Source organism: Staurois parvus, unplaced genomic scaffold, assembly GCF_062004578.1.
Source record: "Staurois parvus isolate SC_StPar_1 unplaced genomic scaffold, SC_StPar_1.0 ptg001544l, whole genome shotgun sequence".
Classification (NCBI taxonomy): domain Eukaryota; kingdom Metazoa; phylum Chordata; class Amphibia; order Anura; family Ranidae; genus Staurois; species Staurois parvus.
Window position 1 is genome coordinate 88,133 of NW_028319340.1, and position 19,928 is coordinate 108,060.

The 19,928-nt window shown below is 51.2% G+C and overlaps 1 protein-coding gene across 1 annotated transcript; it reads left to right on the plus strand.

Annotated features, from left to right (window-relative positions):
* Positions 1-820: 820 nt before the first annotated feature.
* Positions 821-10,681, plus strand: LOC149435318 (uncharacterized). Its single transcript, XM_089662794.1, has 7 exons — positions 821-1,267; positions 6,960-7,069; positions 8,134-8,301; positions 8,388-8,511; positions 8,628-8,722; positions 8,810-8,951; positions 9,177-10,681. Exons 2-7 carry the CDS (start codon positions 6,986-6,988, stop codon positions 10,559-10,561), a joined length of 1,998 nt encoding a protein of 665 aa, XP_089518920.1. The 5' UTR covers positions 821-1,267; positions 6,960-6,985; the 3' UTR covers positions 10,562-10,681.
* The last annotated feature ends 9,247 nt before the right edge of the window (positions 10,682-19,928 follow it).

A 19,928-nucleotide genomic window follows, 5' to 3' on the forward strand; every position in this document is an offset into this window, starting at 1 on the left:
AAACACATCATCAGCCCGCCCCATCAGTGGGAAGGGCTGCAGGAAACACATCATCAGCCCGCCCCATCAGTGGGAAGGGCTACAGGAAACACATCAACAGCCCGCCCCATCAGTGGGAAGGGCTGCAGGAAACACATCATCAGCCCGCCCCATCAGTGGGAAGGGCTACAGGAAACACATCATCAGCCCGCCCCATCAGTGGGAAGGGCTACAGCACATGGCAAAGGACAATGGACAGCCACAAAGGACAACACACCAATACACAATACCAGGACATTCACACTCTGCACCCCTTAACAGGCATAGGGTGAGCTGACACAGAGGTCCCCCCACCCCCAAAAGTCCCTCCCGTCACATCGGGTGCCCATTTACTCGCCGTAATACCCTCTTTCATATTTTATACAAAAATTAGCGTTTTATCTTTTTTTTTTTTTTTTTTTTAATCAAAGTGTTGTTTTTTTTTTAATATATTGATTTTTAAAAACTGCCCGTTTTTACTAAAAAAAGTGAGGTGTACATTGTGTTTTTTTTTTAATGTTTAAAATTTTTTTTTTTTTCCAAAAAAAAAATTGTGTTTGAAAATAAAAAAAAAAAAAAACGTCCATTTTGGTTTCAGCTTTCGTCCGAAGTGCGCCCTGAATTTTCGCTGGCGGCACCAGAATTTTCAGATCGGCGCACCTCCCCCCAATATTCATTCAAGGTGCGACATCGCTGGGTGCTGAAAATTGGGTTGGGTGGGGGAGGGCCCGTTATTGGGGGGATGGGGAGGGGAGTGCCCGATATTGGGGGGGTTGAGGGTCCAAACCTTCATGTAACCGATGTCACTATGTAGGGCAATAGGCTGGGTGTCCGGTAGGGAATTGGGGGGGAGGGGGACCCCACAGTGATAAACCCCCAATATGCTGTGACCGCGTCACGATTCTGTTCCGTGACAATGGCGGCGAGATTGCTCTGCGTTCCGGGATCCATTTAGGAATAACGGCACCCAAACGCGCGTCTCGTCTCTTGCCGTGATTCGGAATTGCGGACAGGATCGTCACCGGAGACATTTCTCGGGGCTGCAGTTCCTCTGAGGTGCACAAGGTGGCGATATAGCACGGCGAGTCCATGTGGGAAGGGGGAATATAGACAGGAAATGATGTCAGGAGAAGACAGAAAGTGAATCCATGAGAAGACCGGAAGTGGTGCCAGGAGAAGCTAGAAAGTGATGCCAGGAGAAGACCGGAAGTGATGTCAGAAGACATTGCTGGAAGTGGCAGCTGAGGAGGTGAGAAGATCTGATTTTATATTTATTATCATTAATACAGATATATATATATATACATTGCCTGTACTCGTCATGTCCATCCACTTCATGCCCGCCCCCTTCATACCCGCCCCCTTCATGCCCGCCCCTTCATACCTGCCCCCTTCATGCCCGCCCCCTTCATGCCCGCCCCTTCATACCCGCCCCCTTAATACCCATCCCCTTCATGCCCATCCACTTCATGCCCATCCACTTCATGCCCATCCCCTTCATACCCATCCACTTCATACCCATCCACTTCATGCCCGCCCCCTTCATGCCCGCCCCTTCATACCCGCCCCCTTCATACCCATCCACTTCATGCCCGCCCCCTTCATACCTATCCACTTCATGCCCGCCCCCTTCATACCTATCCACTTCATGCCCGCCCCCTTCATACCTATCCACTTCATGCCCGCCCCCTTCATACCCATCCCCTTCATACCCATCCCCTTCATACCCATCCACTTCATGCCCATCCCCTTCATGCCCATCCCCTTCATACCCATCCCCTTCATGCCCATCCCCTTCATACCCATCCACTTCATACCCATCCCCTTCATACCCATCCCCTTCATACCCATCCACTTCATACCCATCCCCTTCATACCCATCCCCTTCATACCCATCCACTTCATGCCCATCCACTTCATGCCCATCCCCTTCATGCCCATCCCCTTCATACCCATCCCCTTCATACCCATCCCCTTCATACCCATCCACTTCATACCCATCCACTTCATACCCATCCCCTTCATGCCCATCCCCTTCATGCCCATCCCCTTCATGCCCATCCACTTCATGCCCATCCCCTTCATACCCATCCCCTTCATACCCGCCCCCTTCATACCCATCCACTTCATGCCCGCCCCCTTCATACCTATCCACTTCATGCCCGCCCCCTTCATACCTATCCACTTCATGCCCGCCCCCTTCATACCTATCCACTTCATGCCCGCCCCTTCATACCCATCCACTTCATACCCATCCCCTTCATACCCATCCCCTTCATACCCATCCACTTCATACCCATCCCCTTCATACCCATCCCCTTCATACCCATCCACTTCATGCCCATCCACTTCATGCCCATCCCCTTCATGCCCATCCCCTTCATACCCATCCCCTTCATACCCATCCCCTTCATACCCATCCCCTTCATGCCCATCCCCTTCATGCCCATCCCCTTCATGCCCATCCCCTTCATGCCCATCCCCTTCATACCCATCCACTTCATACCCATCCCCTTCATACCCATCCCCTTCATACCCATCCCCTTCATACCCGCCCCCTTCATACCCATCCACTTCATACCCGCCCCCTTCATACCCGCCCCCTTCATACCCATCCACTTCATACCCATCCACTTCATGCCCGCCCCCTTCATACCCGCCCCCTTCATACCCATCCACTTCATGCCCACCCCCTTCATACCCATCCACTTCATACCCACCTCCTTCATACCCATCCACTTCATGCCCATCCACTTCATACCCATCCACTTCATGCCCGCCCCTTCATACCCATCCACTTCATACCCGCCCCCTTCATACCCACCTCCTTCATACCCATCCACTTCATGCCCATCCCCTTCATACCCGCCCCCTTCATACCCATCCACTTCATACCCACCCCCTTCATACCCATCCACTTCATACCCACCTCCTTCATACCCATCCACTTCATGCCCATCCATTTCATACCCGCCCCCTTCATACCCATCCACTTCATACCCATCCACTTCATGTCCGCCCCCTTCATACCAATCCACCTCATGCCCGCCCCCTTCATACCCATCCACCTCATGCCCGCCCCCTTCATACCCATCCACCTCATGCCCACCCTCTTCATACCCATCCATTTCATACCCGCCCCCTTCATACCCATCCATTTCATACCCGCCCCCTTCATACCCATCCACTTCATGTCCGCCCCCTTCATACCAATCCACCTCATGCCCGCCCCCTTCATACCAATCCACCTCATGCCCGCCCCCTTCATACCCATCCACCTCATGCCCGCCCTCTTCATACCCATCCACTTCATACCCATCCACTTCATGCCCGCCCCCTTCATACCCATCCACTTCATGCCCGCCCCCTTCATACCCATCCACTTCATACCCGCCTCCTTCATACCCATCCACTTCATGCCCATCCACGTCATGCCTGCCATCTTCATACCCATCCACTTCATGCCCGCCCTCTTCATACCCATCCATTTCATACCCGCCCCCTTCATACCCATCCACTTCATACCAGCCCCCTTCATACCCATCCACCTCATGCCTGCCCCCTTCATACCCATCCACCTCATGCCCGCCCCCTTCATACCCGCCCTCTTCATACCCATCCACTTCATGCCCGCCCCCTTCATACCCGCCCTCTTCATACCCATCCATTTCATACCCGCCCCCTTCATACTAATCCACCTCATGCCCGCCCCCTTCATACCCATCCACCTCATGCCTGCCCCCTTCATACCCATCCACCTCATGCCCGCCCTCTTCATACCCATCCACTTCATGCCCGCCCCCTTCATACCCATCCACTTCATGCCCGCCCCCTTCATACCCATCCACTTCATACCCGCCTCCTTCATACCCATCCACGTCATGCCCGCCATCTTCATACCCATCCACTTCATGCCCGCCCTCTTCATACCCATCCACTTCATGCCCGCCCTCTTCATACCCGCTCTCTTCATACCCATCCATTTCATACCCGCCCCCTTCATACCCATCCACTTCATACCAGCCCCCTTCATTCCCATCCCCTTCATACCCATCCACCTCATGCCCGCCCCCTTCATACCCATCCACCTCATGCCCGCCCCCTTCATACCCATCCACCTCATGCCGCCCTCTTCATACCCATCCACTTCATGCCCGCCCCCTTCATACCCATCCACTTCATGCCCGCCCCCTTCATACCCATCCACTTCATGCCGCCCTCTTCATACCCATCCACTTCATGCCCATCCACTTCATACCCATCCACTTCATACCCATCCACTTCATGCCCGCCACCTTCATACCCGCCCCCTTCATACCCATCCACTTCATGCCCACCCTCTTCATACCCATCCACTTCATACCCATCCACTTCATATCCGCCCCCTTCATACCCATCCACTTCATGCCCGCCCCCTTCATACTCATCCACTTCATACCCATCCACTTCATGCCCGCCCCCTTCATACTCATCCACTTCATGTCCGCCCCCTTCATACCCATCCACTTCATGCCCGCCACCTTCATACCCGCCCCCTTCATACCCATCCACTTCATGTCCGCCCCCTTCATACCCATCCACTTCATGCCCACCCTCTTCATACCCATCCACTTCATACCCATCCACTTCATATCCGCCCCCTTCATACCCATCCACTTCATGCCCACCCTCTTCATACCCATCCACTTCATACCCATCCACTTCATATCCGCCCCCTTCATACCCATCCACTTCATGCCCGCCCCCTTCATACTCATCCACTTCATACCCATCCACTTCATGCCTGCCCCCTTCATACCCATCCACTGCATGCCCGCCACCTTCATACCCATCCACTTCATACCCATCCACTTCATGCCCGCCCCCTTCATACTCATCCACTTCATGCCCGCCACCTTCATACCCATCCACTTCATACCCATCCACTTCATGCCCGCCACCTTCATACCCATCCACTTCATACCCATCCACTTCATGCCCGCCCCCTTCATACTCATCCACTTCATGTCCGCCCCCTTCATACTCATCCAATTCATGTTTGCCCCCTTCATACCCGCCCCCTTCATACTCATCCACTTCATACCCGCCCCCTTCATACCCATCCACTTTATGCCCGCACTCTTCCTCCATAGTCACTGTGAGGTTTGATGACACACACATATAATGTGGAAACCGAGATTAACACCAATCTGCCATCTGAATGGACCGACTTTCCTATAACAGCGGACGTTTACACTGATAATCACGGCATAGGTCATCAGTGCAGCCCCATCAGTGCCAAAAAAAGTCCATCAGTGCAGCATATCAGTGCCCATCAGTGCTGCCCCATAAGTGCCTTTTCATCACTGCCCCTCAAATCAGTGCCCATCAGTGCCACCTGATTAGTGGTTATCCGTACCCATCAATGCAGCCTCCTCAGTACCCATCAGTACAGCCTTATCAGTGCCCATCAGTGTAGCCTCATCAGTGAAGCCTCACCAGTGCCCATCATTGCTCATCAGTGCAGCCTCACGAGTGCTCATCAGTGCAGCATCACCAGTGCCCATCAGTGCGGTCTCATCAGTACCAATTAGTGCAGCTTCACCATTGCCCATCATCAGTACAGCCTCACCAGTGCCCATCATTACAGACTCATCAGTGCTGCCTCACCATTGCTCATTAGGTCCTATCAGTGCAGACTCACCATTCCCCATCAGTACAGCCTCACCAGTGCCCATCAGTACGGCCTCACCAGTGCTCATCTGTATGGCCTCACCATTGCCCATCAGTGCAGCCTCACCAGTGCCCATCAGTGCAGCCTCACCAGTGCCCATCAGTGCAGCCTCACCAGTGCCCATCAGTGCAGCCTCACCAGTGCCCATCAGTGCAGCCTCATCAGTGCCCATCAGTACAGCCTCATCAGTGCAGCCTCACCAGTGCCCATCAGTACAGCCTCATCAGTGCAGCCTCACCAGTGCCCATCAGTACAGCCTCATCAGTGCCCATCAGTACAGCCTCATCAGTGCAGCCTCACCAGTGCCCATCAGTGCAGCCTCACCAGTGCCCATCAGTGCAGCCTCACCAGTGCCCATCAGTGCAGCCTCATCAGTGCCCATCAGTGCAGCCTCCCCAGTGCCCATCTGTGAAGAAGAAAATTTTCTTATATGCAAATTAAATTTTTATATATTTTTATAACAGAAACTAAAAAGTTTTAGGTTTTTTTTTGCTTTTTGTTTAGCAAAAGATACCCCCCTAGTGGTTATTAAATGCCACCAAAAGAAAGCTCTATCTGTATAAAAAGCAAAAAAAATGATACAAATGTCATTTGGGAGCAGCGTTGCATGACTGCGCAATTACCATTCAAAGTGCAAACGCTCTGAAACCTGAAACTTGTCCATGATAGGAGGGAGTGGGGTTTGGGGGGGGGGGGGGGTGCCCGGTGCTGCAAGGGGGGGGGGGGTGCCCGGTACTGCAGGGATAAAAGGGGACTAACCAACCTAAAACACGAGCGGTCACCCAATTATAATCGGGGGGTCAGGACAGGTTGGCAGTTTCCGACTTCTGGACGATATGGCCGCTCCTCCAGTACAGGAAGAATACGGCGCGTGTAATACCCGCTGGATCCTGGGCTTGCGTAGAGCCAAGATCCCGCCCCATTCCCCCCTCCCCCCCTTGTTCGGTAATGAGCCCCTCCTGTAAAAGTGTCAGTTGAGGCTTATGCTGCTCAAGGTATTGAAACACTTCTGATTGGCTTCTCTTAAGCAGCTGCGGACCACCCACCGCACTTCTACTGCAATAGGGCGCCCCCCCCCGCTGCACCATGTACATGATCCGGCATTTCTGAGTTGGGGGGGTGGGGCGGGGCGGGCCGTGCACCCAATCTGAGAGCACAAGTCAGGCAACAGGTCCCGCCCATAAATCATTGGCCAGGATCGGCTTAATTCTCCGCTATCCCTCTGCAGAGAGACCGGCATAGATCACATGACCAATGAGGATGGAGGAGGGCCGGTGTCACATGACTGAGAGGATACTAAACCTCACCCTGGAGATCATCTACCTGCTGACCGGAGAGGTGAGGAGGATTCTGGGAGGTCACATGACATCACACAGACCTGACCGGAGAGGTGAGGGGGATTCTGGGAGGTCACATGACATCACACAGACCTGACCGGAGAGGTGAGGAGGATTCTGGGAGGTCACATGACATCACACAGACCTGACCGGAGAGGTGAGGGGGATTCTGGGAGGTCACATGACATCACACAGACCTGACCGGAGAGGTGAGAGGGATTCTGGGAGGTCACATGACATCACACAGACCTGACCGGAGAGAGGTGAGGCGGATTCTGGGAGGTCACATGACATCACACAGACCTGACCGGAGAGGTGAGGAGGATTCTGGGAGGTCACATGACATCACGCAGACATGACCGGAGAAGTGAGGAGGATTCTGGGAGGTCACATGACATCACGCAGACATGACCGGAGAGGTGAAGAGGATTCTGGGAGGTCACATGACATCACGCAGACCTAAGCGGAGAGGTGAGGGGGATTCTGGGAGGTCACATGACATCACACAGACCTGACCGGAGAGGTGAGGGGGTTTCTGGGAGGTCACATGACATCACACAGACCTGACCGGAGAGGTGAGGAGGGTTCTGGGAGGTCACATGACATCACACAGACTTGACCGGAGAGGTGAGGAGGGTTCTGGGAGGTCACATGACATCACACAGACCTGACCGGAAAGGTGAGGGGATTCTGGGAGGTCACATGACAATACACAGACCTGACCGGAGAGGTGAGGAGGATTCTGGGAGGTCACATGACATCACACAGACCTGATCGAAGAGGTGAGGGGGATTCTGGGAGGTCACATGACATCACACAGACCTGACCGGAGAGGTGAGGGGGATTCTGGGAGGTCACATGACATCACACAGACCTGACCGGAGAGGTGAGGAGGATTCTGGGAGGTCACATGACATCACAGACCTGACCGGAGAGGTGAGGAGGATTCTGGGAGGTCACATGACATCACTCTGGTCTAGTCTGGCCAATAGACCATGTTCTTCTTGTAGACATGTAGATGATGTCAGATGATTGATATCGGTTTCTCTTTCTCCTGATCTGTAGGATTATGTTGTAGTGAAGAAGTCTAGTGGGGAGCCAATCTCAGGAGGATGGAGCAGGACCCAGAGCCCCACCATGGTGCCTCCCCCTCGTTCTCCGATACCTGAGAGGAACAAAGAGCAGAAGATCCTGGAACTGACCTCCATGATGGTCCATCAGCTGACAGGAGAGGTGAGCGGTGCCGGGAATTCTGGGACATTCTCCAGTAACAGACAAGGGATGTGTCTGGATGGTGACTGTATCATTGTGTGTGTCAGGTTCCTATAAGGTGTCAGGGTGTCACTGTCTATTTCTCCATGGAGGAGTGGGAGTATTTAGAAGGACACAAGGATCTCTACAAGGACGTCATGATGGACAATCAGCCGCCCCTCACATCACCGGGTAAGAGGAGACTTTATTGTAAAGGAGAGAGCAGTACGGAGGATCCACCTAGATCCCCCATCATCTGATAAACACATAGAAACAATGGATTCAGTCAGTGTGTGTGTTTCCTACAGATGGATCCAGTCATGGGAACCCACCAGAGAGATGTCCCCATCCTCTGTATTCTCGGGATTCCACACAGGAAGGTCACACCATCCCTCACCATCAGGTAGGTGGGTCGGATCATCTAGAGCATGGATTTTGTATGTGAGCGTATATTTTACAGATGTTATTGTTGATCCTTCTCTTCATGTAGAGTGGAGATCCAATTGATATAGAATTTGAGGTGAAAGCAGAAGAAGAAGAGGCGTATGTGAGGGATGATCAGCAGTCTATGGAGGAGGATGGAATAACGGGGACATTTATAGAGGAGGACACTCCTACAGAGATCAGCACAGGTGGGTCATGAACACTAAATCCATCCTTTCATAAAAGACAGTTCTGGTTGTTTCCTCACTCTCTGACTAAGGTCCATGACCTGGTAGGAGATCAGAGGAGCCATTTCCTAGTTCCCTTGAGGGTGGAATTGTAAGCTCCTCAGAGACCAAGCTGCCTGATGTGGGCAGAGTCCTGGTTTGGGGGAACCAATCAGCTCCTGTCTAGTAATCCTCTTTGTATTTTAGTCCATGGCCGGGAGATGAGGAAAACCTCTGAGGATTGTCTCACTTTGTCTCCAGACTGCAAAGTAGAAGATGAGGACATCACACAGTATAGTCCAGGAGAAAACCCGGCTCCCTCCAATGTCCATCCGGCACCACCCAGTGTAGATGGACCATCATGTTCCTACTATCCAGAGGAACCTCAGACTGTGAGGGACAGTGTTGTCCTCCCAACAGATGTCCATCCAGTGCCCAACAGTGTAGATGGACCATCATGTTCCTCCTGTCCTGAAGAACCTCAGACTGTGAGGGACGGTGTTGTCCTCCCAACAGATGTCCATCCAGTGCCCAACAGTGTAGATGGACCATCATGTTCCTCCTATCCTGAAGAACCTCAGACTGTGAGGGACAGTGTTGTCCTTCCAACAGATGTCCATCCAGTGCCCAACAGTGTGGATGGACCATCATGTTCCTCCTATCCTGAAGAACCTCAGACTGTGAGGGACGGTGTTGTTCTCCCAACAGATGTCCATCCAGTGCCCAACAGTGTAGATGGACCATCATGTTCCTCCTATCCTGAAGAACCTCAGACTGTGAGGGACGGTGTTGTCCTTCCAACAGATGTCCATCCAGTGCCCAACAGTGTGGATGGACCATCATGTTCCTCCTATCCTGAAGAACCTCAGACTGTGAGGGACGGGGCCGTCCTTCCACCAGAGAAGAGGTTCTCCTGCACCGAGTGCGGGAGATGGTTCCTATTTAACTCCGGACTCATAGCACATAAAAGAACTCACACGGGGGAGAAGCCGTATTCCTGTGCTGAGTGCGGGAAACGTTTCCTTTTTAAATCCAACCTTAAAGTACATGAAAGAACTCACACGGGTGAGAAGCCGTATTTCTGCCCCGAGTGCGGGAAATGTTTTTCAGCTCAGTCACATCTTTGCAGACATCAGAGATCACACACGGGGGAAAAGCCGTTTTCCTGTCCTGAGTGCGGGAAATGTTTTTCAGACAAGTCTTGTCTTAACAGACATCAGAAGTCTCACACGGGGGACCAGCCGTGTTCCTGTTCTGAGTGCGGGAAATGTTGTGTAAAAAAATCAGAGCTTGTCACACACCAGAGATCTCACACAGGAGAGAAGCCGTATTCCTGTCCCGAGTGCGGGAAATGTTTTTCACAGAAGTCCAATCTTTACAGCCATCAGAGATTGCACAGGGGGGAGAAGCCGTATTCCTGTCCCGAGTGCGGGAAATGTTTTTCACAGAAGTGCAATCTTTACACTCATCAGAGAGTGCACACAGGGGAGAAGCCGTATTCCTGTCCTGAGTGCGGGAAATGTTTTTCACAGAAGTCCTGTGTTAACATACATCGGAGAGTGCACACGGGGGAGAATCCGTCTTCCTATTGAGTGCGGGAAATGTTTTTGCGTGGAAAGGCCGGCGGCCCAATACTTGGGGCAATGTCGTGTATATATAAAAAAAAATCAAAATGATTCACAAAAACAAAAATAAAATGGTTACAGTAGAGAGTCCCTGCATTCTGCCTCTTTTTTTTTATCACCCCCCCATTATAACAATTGTTATTCAGAGACCCCACAACAAGCCAGCTGGGAGGAGGTCCTGCCGAACGTCATTTCCTCAACATGTTTCACGGTTGTTATTACGGCTTCCTCGGAAGGGTAGAGGCTTCACAGAACTTTCTAGAGGAGAAAAGAGATGTCTGATCTCCGTGATATACAATCTATAGAGCCGGCAGAAAGCATCGGACAACAACTGTGGAAACGTACAATGTATCATTTGTGACATCATAAATGTACTCCGAAATGCCGGCCACTTTATGGGGTCCGCCTGTTCAACGGCTCGGGAACACGAATTACTAACCAGCCAATCGCACGGCAGCAACTCAATGCATTTAGGCATCTAGACGTGGTGAAGACGACTTGCTGAAGTTCAAACCGAGGAAGAAAGGGGATTTGAGTGACTTTGAACGTGGTGTGGTGGTCGGTGTCAGACGGGCCGGTCTGAGGATTTCAAAAACTGCTGATCTCCTCCTGGGATTTTCCCGCACAACCATTTCTAGGGAGATCCAGACTCATCAGACCAGGCCACGTTTCTCCGATCTTGTCCAATTTTGGTGATCCTGTGCGAATTGTAGCCTCCGTTTCCTCTTCTTAGCTGACAGGAGTGGTACCCGATGTGGTCTTAGCTGACAGGAGTGGCACCTGATGTGGTCTTAGCTGACAGGAGTGGCACCTGATGTGGTCTTAGCTGACAGGAGTGGCACCTGATGTGGTCTTAGCTGACAGGAGTGGCACCTGATGTGGTCTTAGCTGACAGGAGTGGCACCTGATGTGGTCTTAGCTGACAGGAGTGGCACCTGGTGTGGTCTTAGCTGACAGGAATGGCACCCGGTGTGGTCTTAGCTGACAGGAATGGCACCCGGTGTGGTCTTAGCTGACAGGAATGGCACCCGGTGTGGTCTTCGTTGACAGGAGTGGCACCCGGTGTGGTCTTAACTGACAGGAGTGGCGCCCGATGTGGTCTTAGCTGACAGGAGTGGCGCCCGATGTGGTCTTAGCTGACAGGAGTGGCATCCGGTGTGGTTAGTTGACAGAAGTGGCACCCGGTGTGGTCTTCTGCTGCTGTAGCCCATCTGCTTCAAGGCTGGACATATTGTGCGCTCAGAGATGGTATTCTGCATACCTTGGGTGTAACGAGGGGATATTGGAGTTCCTGTTGCCTTCTATCATCTGGAACCAGTCTGCCCATTCTCCTCTGACCTCAACATGGCATTTTCCTCCACACAACTGCCACTCACTGGATATTTTCTTTTTTTCTGACCATTCTCTGTAACCCTAGAGATGGTTGTGTGGGAAAATCCCAGCAGATCAGCAGTTTGTGAAATCCTCAGACCAGCCCGTCTGGCACCAACAACCATGCCACTCCTGTCAGCTGAGACCACATCGGGTGCCACTCCTGTCAGCTAAGAACAAGAAACGGAGGATACAATTCAAACAGGTTCATCAACATTGGACAGAAAATTGGAAAATCGTTGCCTGGTCTGATGAGTCTGGATTTTAGATGGTTGAGCGTGAAAATCCCAGGAGATCAGCAGTTTTTTAAATCCTCAGACCGGCCCATCTGACACCGACCACCTTGTCACGTTCAAAGTCACTCAAATCACCTTTCTTCCTCAGTTTGAGGTTCAGCGAGTCGTCTTCACCACATCATGATAACCACCCCAAACACACCTCTAAGACCACCACTGCCTTGCTGAAGAAGCTGAAGGTGAAGGTGATGGACTGGCCAAGCATGTCTCCAGACCTAAACCCTATTGAGCATCTGTGCAGCATCCTCAAACGGAAGGTGGAGGAGCGCAAGGTCTCTAACATCCACCAGCTCCGTGATGTCGTCATGGAGGAGTGGAAGAGGGAAGGTGGAGGAGCGCAAGGTCTCTAACATCCACCAGCTCCGTGATGACGTCATGGAGGAGTGGAAGACAGAAGGTGGAGGAGCGTAAGGTCTCTAACATCCACCAGGTCTGTGATGTCATCATGGAGGAGTGGAAGAGGGAAGGTGGAGGAGCGCAAGGTCTCTAACATCCACCAGCTCCGTGATGACGTCATGGAGGAGTGGAAAAGGGAAGGTGGAGGAGCGCAAGGTCTCTAACATCCACCAGCTCCGTGATGATGTCATAGAGGAGTGGAAGAGGACTCCAGTGGCAACCTGTGAAGCTCTGGTGACCTCCATGTCCAAGAGGGTGAAGGCAGTGTTGGAAAATAATGGCGGCACACAAAATATTAACACTTTGGGCCCAATTTGAACCTTGTCACTTAGGGGTGGAGTCACTTCTTGGAGATACTGTACGTTCTTGTGATGAATAATCTCGAATGCTTTAGCGGAGACTCCAAGAGACCTCTAGTGTCCAGAGATAAACATTCTGTGCACAACACTCCTGACCCCTGCATTCTGTACATTACACTCCTCACCCCTGCATTCTGTGCATAACACTCCTCACCCCTGCATTCTGTGCATTACACTCCTCACCCCTGCATTCTGTGCATTACACTCCTCACCCCTGCATTCTGTGCGTTACACTCCTGACCCCTGCATTCTGTGCGTTACACTCCTGACCCCTGCATTCTGTACATTACACTCCTCACCCCTGCATTCTGTGCATAACACTCCTCACCCCTGCATTCTGTGCATTACACTCCTCACCCCTGCATTCTGTGCATTACACTCCTCACCCCTGCATTCTGTGCATTACACTCCTCACCCCTGCATTCTGTGCACAACACTCCTCACCCCTGCATTCTGTGCATAACACTCCTCACCCCTGCATTCTGTGCATTACACTCCTCACCCCTGCATTCTGTGCATTACACTCCTCACCCCTGCATTCTGTACATTACACTCCTCACCCTGCATTCTGTACATTACATTCCTCGTCCCTGCATTCTGTGCATTACACTCCTCACCCCTGCATTCTGTACATTACACTCCTCACCCCTGCATTCTGTACATTACACTCCTCACCCCTGCATTCTGTACATTACACTCCTGTCCCCTGCATTCTGTGCATTACACTCCTCACCCCTGCATTCTGTGCATTACACTCCTGACCCCTGCATTCTGTGCGTTACACTCCTGACCCCTGCATTCTGTGCGTTACACTCCTGACCCCTGCATTCTGTACATTACACTCCTCACCCCTGCATTCTGTGCATTACACTCCTCACCCCTGCATTCTGTACATTACACTCCTCACCCCTGCATTCTGTACATTACACTCCTCACCCCTGCATTCTGTGCATAACACTCCTGACCCCTGCATTCTGTGCATTACACTCCTGACCCCTGCATTCTGTGCATTACACTCCTCGCCCCTGCATTCTGTGCATTACACTCCTCACCCCTGCATTCTGTACATTACACTCCTCACCCTGCATTCTGTACATTACATTCCTCGTCCCTGCATTCTGTACATTACACTCCTCGTCCCTGCATTCTGTGCATTACACTCCTCGTCCCTGCATTCTGTACATTACACTCCTCACCCCTGCATTCTGTACATTACACTCCTCACCCCTGCATTCTGTACATTACACTCCTGTCCCCTGCATTCTGTGCATTACACTCCTCACCCCTGCATTCTGTGCATTACACTCCTCACCCCTGCATTCTGTGCATTACACTCCTGACCCCTGCATTCTGTGCGTTACACTCCTGACCCCTGCATTCTGTGCGTTACACTCCTGACCCCTGCATTCTGTACATTACACTCCTCACCCCTGCATTCTGTGCATTACACTCCTCACCCCTGCATTCTGTACATTACACTCCTCACCCCTGCATTCTGTACATTACACTCCTCACCCCTGCATTCTGTGCATTACACTCCTCACCCCTGCATTCTGTGCATTACACTCCTCACCCCTGCATTCTGTACATTACACTCCTCACCCCTGCATTCTGTGCATTACACTCCTCACCCCTGCATTCTGTACATTACACTCCTCGTCCCTGCATTCTGTGCATTACACTCCTCGTCCCTGCATTCTGTACATTACACTCCTCACCCCTGCATTCTGTACATTACACTCCTCACCCCTGCATTCTGTACATTACACTCCTGTCCCCTGCATTCTGTGCATTACACTCCTCACCCCTGCATTCTGTGCATTACACTCCTGACCCCTGCATTCTGTGCGTTACACTCCTGACCCCTGCATTCTGTGCGTTACACTCCTGACCCCTGCATTCTGTACATTACACTCCTCACCCCTGCATTCTGTGCATTACACTCCTCACCCCTGCATTCTGTACATTACACTCCTCACCCCTGCATTCTGTACATTACACTCCTCACCCCTGCATTCTGTGCATTACACTCCTGTCCCCTGCATTCTGTGCATTACACTCCTCACCCCTGCATTCTGTGCATTACACTCCTGACCCCTGCATTCTGTGCGTTACACTCCTGACCCCTGCATTCTGTGCGTTACACTCCTGACCCCTGCATTCTGTACATTACACTCCTCACCCCTGCATTCTGTGCATTACACTCCTCACCCCTGCATTCTGTGCATTACACTCCTGACCCCTGCATTCTGTGCATTACACTCCTCGCCCCTGCATTCTGTGCATTACACTCCTCACCCCTGCATTCTGTACATTACACTCCTCACCCTGCATTCTGTACATTACATTCCTCGTCCCTGCATTCTGTACATTACACTCCTCGTCCCTGCATTCTGTGCATTACACTCCTCGTCCCTGCATTCTGTACATTACACTCCTCACCCCTGCATTCTGTACATTACACTCCTCACCCCTGCATTCTGTACATTACACTCCTGTCCCCTGCATTCTGTGCATTACACTCCTCACCCCTGCATTCTGTGCATTACACTCCTGACCCCTGCATTCTGTGCGTTACACTCCTGACCCCTGCATTCTGTGCGTTACACTCCTGACCCCTGCATTCTGTACATTACACTCCTCACCCCTGCATTCTGTGCATTACACTCCTCACCCCTGCATTCTGTACATTACACTCCTCACCCCTGCATTCTGTACATTACACTCCTCACCCCTGCATTCTGTGCATTACACTCCTCACCCCTGCATTCTGTGCATTACACTCCTCACCCCTGCATTCTGTACATTACACTCCTCACCCCTGCATTCTGTGCATTACACTCCTCACCCCTGCATTCTGTACATTACACTCCTCACCCCTGCATTCTGTGCATAACACTCCTGACCCCTGCATTCTGTGCATTACACTCCTGACCCCTGCATTCTGTGCATTACACTCCTCGCCCCTGCATTCTGTGCATTACACTCCTCACCCCTGCATTCTGTGCATTACACTCCTGACCCCTGCATTCTGTGCATTACACTCCTCACCCCTGCATTCTGTGCATTACACTCCTGACCCCTGCATTCTGTGCATTACACTCCTGACCCCTGCATTCTGTGCATTACACTCCTCACCCCTGCATTCTGTACATTACACTCCTCACCCTGCATTCTGTGCATTACACTCCTCACCCCTGCATTCTGTACATTACACTCCTCACCCCTGCATTCTGTACATTACACTCCTCACCCTGCATTCTGTGCATTACACTCCTCACCCCTGCATTCTGTACATTACACTCCTCACCCTGCATTCTGTGCATTACACTCCTCACCCCTGCATTCTGTGCATTACACTCCTCACCCTGCATTCTGTACATTACACTCCTCACCCCTGCATTCTGTACATTACACTCCTCACCCTGCATTCTGTGCATTACACTCCTCACCCCTGCATTCTGTGCATTACACTCCTCACCCCTGCATTCTGTACATTACACTCCTCACCCCTGCATTCTGTACATTACACTCCTCACCCCTGCATTCTGTACATTACACTCCTCACCCCTGCATTCTGTACATTACACTCCTCACCCCTGCATTCTGTGCATAACACTCCTGACCCCTGCATTCTGTGCATTACACTCCTGACCCCTGCATTCTGTGCATTACACTCCTCGCCCCTGCATTCTGTGCATTACACTCCTCACCCCTGCATTCTGTACATTACACTCCTCACCCCTGCATTCTGTGCATTACACTCCTGACCCCTGCATTCTGTGCATTACACTCCTGACCCCTGCATTCTGTGCATTACACTCCTGACCCCTGCATTCTGTGCATTACACTCCTCACCCCTGCATTCTGTACATTACACTCCTCACCCTGCATTCTGTGCATTACACTCCTCACCCTGCATTCTGTGCATTACACTCCTCACCCTGCATTCTGTACATTACACTCCTCACCCCTGCATTCTGTGCATTACACTCCTCACCCCTGCATTCTGTGCATTACACTCCTCACCCCTGCATTCTGTACATTACACTCCTCACCCTGCATTCTGTACATTACACTCCTCACCCCTGCATTCTGTACATTACACTCCTCACCCCTGTATTCTGTGCATTACACTCCTGACCCTGCATTCTGTACATTACACTCCTCACCCCTGCATTCTGTACATTACACTCCTGACCCTGCATTCTGTGCATTACACTCCTGACCCTGCATTCTGTACATTACACTCCTCACCCCTGCATTCTGTACATTACACTCCTGACCCTGCATTCTGTGCATTACACTCCTCACCCCTGCATTCTGTGCACAACACTCCTCACTCCTGCATTCTGTACATTACACTCCTCACCCCTGCATTCTGTACATTACACTCCTCACCCCTGCATTCTGTGCATTACACTCCTGACCCCTGCATTCTGTACACTACACTCCTCACCCCTGCATTCTGTGCACAACACTCCTCACCCTGCATTCTGTACATTACACTCCTCACCCCTGCATTCTGTGCATTACACTCCTCACCCCTGCATTCTGTACACTACACTCCTCACCCCTGCATTCTGTGCACAACACTCCTCACCCTGCATTCTGTACATTACACTCCTCACCCCTGCATTCTGTACATTACACTCCTCACCCCTGCATTCTGTACATTACACTCCTCACCCCTGCATTCTGTGCATTACACTCCTCACCCTGCATTCTGTACATTACACTCCTCACCCCTGCATTCTGTGCATTACACTCCTCACCCCTGCATTCTGTACACTACACTCCTCACCCCTGCATTCTGTACATTACACTCCTCACCCCTGCATTCTGTACATTACACTCCTCACCCCTGCATTCTGTGCATTACACTCCTGACCCCTGCATTCTGTGCATTACACTCCTGACCCCTGCATTCTGTACATTACACTCCTCACCCCTGCATTCTGTACATTACACTCCTGACCCCTGCATTCTGTGCATTACACTCCTCACCCCTGTATTCTGTGCATTACACTCCTCACCCCTGCATTCTGTGCATTACACTCCTCACCCCTGTATTCTGTGCATTACACTCCTCACCCCTGCATTCTGTGCATTACACTCCTCACCCCTGCATTCTGTACATTACACTCCTCACCCCTGCATTCTTTTTTTAATTATTATATCTTTTATTAATTTTAACACATTATTTCACATTATACAATATATCAAAAATGTTTACACTAAACAAAGAAAACCCCCCCCCCCCCCTCCCCTCCTCGGTCACCTTAACCCTCAATTAACCTCATTCCTTCCTTTACCGCAGACTTCCCCTTCTCTTCCATCTTCCTTCCTCCTTCCCCTTCTCTTCCATCTTCCTTCCTCCTTCCCCTTCTCTTCCATCTTCCTTCCTCCTTCCCCTTCTCTTCCATCTTCCTTCTTCCCCTTCTCTTCCATCTTCCTCCTTCCCATTCTCTTCCAACTTCCTTCATCCTTCTTCCCATTCTCTTCCATCTTCCTTCATCCTTCTTCCCCTTCTCTTCCATCTTCCTTCCTCCTTCGCCCCTTCTCTTCCATCTTCCTTCTTCACCTTCTCTTCCATCTTCCTTCCTCCTTCTTCTTCCCCTTCTCTTCCTTCTTCCTCTTTTCTTCCATCTTCCTTCCTCCTCCTTCTTCCCCTTCTCTTCCTTCTTCCTCTTTTCTTCCATCTTCCTTCCTCTTTTCTTCCATCTTCCTTCCTCTTATTTCTTCTTCCCCTTCTCTTTCTCTTTCATATTTCTTCCTTTTCCTTCTTCCCCTTCTCTTCCATCTTCCTTCCTCCTCCTCTTCCCCTTCTCTTCTATCTTCCTTCCTCCTTCGCCCCTTCTCTTCCATCTTCCTTCCTCCTTCGCCCCTTCTCTTCCATCTTCCTTCCTCCTCCTTCTTCCCCTTCTCTTCCTTCTTCCTCTTTTCTTCCATCTTCCTTCCTCTTATTTCTTCTTCCCCTTCTCTTTCATATTCCTTCCTTTTCCTTCTTCCCCTTCTCTTCCATCTTCCTTCCTCCTCCTTCCCCTTCTATTTTTATCTTCCTTCTTCCCCTTCTCTTCCATCCTCCTTTTTCTTCCCCTTCTCTTCCATCTTCCTTCATCCTTCTTCCCATTCTCTTCCATCTTCTTTCATCCTTCTTCCCCTTCTCTTCCATCTTCCTTCCTCCTCCTCCTTCCCCTTCTCTTCCATCTTCCTTCCTCCTCCTTCTTCCCCTTCTCTTCCATCTTCCTTCCTCCTCCTTCTTCCCCTTCTCTTCCATCTTCCATCCTCCTCCTTCTTCCTTCCTCCTCCTTCCCATTCTCTTCCATCTTCCTTCCTCTTCCTTCTTCTTCCCTTTCTCTTCCATCTTCTTCCCCTTTCATCTTTCTTCCTCTTCTTTCTTCTTCTTCTCTTTCATATTCCTTCCTTTTCCTTCTTCCCCTTCTCTTTCATCTTCCTCCTCCTTTTTCCCCTTTTCTTTCATCTTCCTTCCTCTTCCTTCTTAAGAATAATCCGCACAAAGTCCCTTCACTAAGAATTATGTAGCGCTACCCTCTTGAGGGCCGCTGGATTTGTTGGGTCCTCCTAAGCTCTGCACAGCCAGGCAACATGCAGAGTCAGTAAACTCCTTCCTTCATTACTCCTCTCAGTAGTCCTCTATTCTGATGCAACCTGTGTGATGGCCCTTGAGAAGTCCCAGATGAGAACTAGCTGGGTCTTGCACCTGACTGCCCTCTCCCTTCTCTGGCCCAGGGGGTGTAGAAGTACTCACACTGTCCTGTAGCTTAATGGGTTGCAGCTCCTTTCAGGCCTTACACTGGTCTGGCTCCTTCCCTGCTGACAGGCTATCTTTCCTGGTAGACTGTAGTGCAGTGAAGATCCTTCTGTCCAGCTCCAGCCTGTAGGTAGGCC

Coding starts and splice junctions, on each gene's coding strand:
- LOC149435318 (XM_089662794.1), top strand. CDS start 6,986: ATGAGGATGGAGGAGGGCCGGTGTCACATGACTGAGAGGATACTAAAC. Junction 7,070..8,133: donor TCTACCTGCTGACCGGAGAG/GTGAGGAGGATT, acceptor CCTGATCTGTAG/GATTATGTTGTAGTGAAGAA. Junction 8,723..8,809: donor ACACCATCCCTCACCATCAG/GTAGGTGGGTCG, acceptor CTCTTCATGTAG/AGTGGAGATCCAATTGATAT.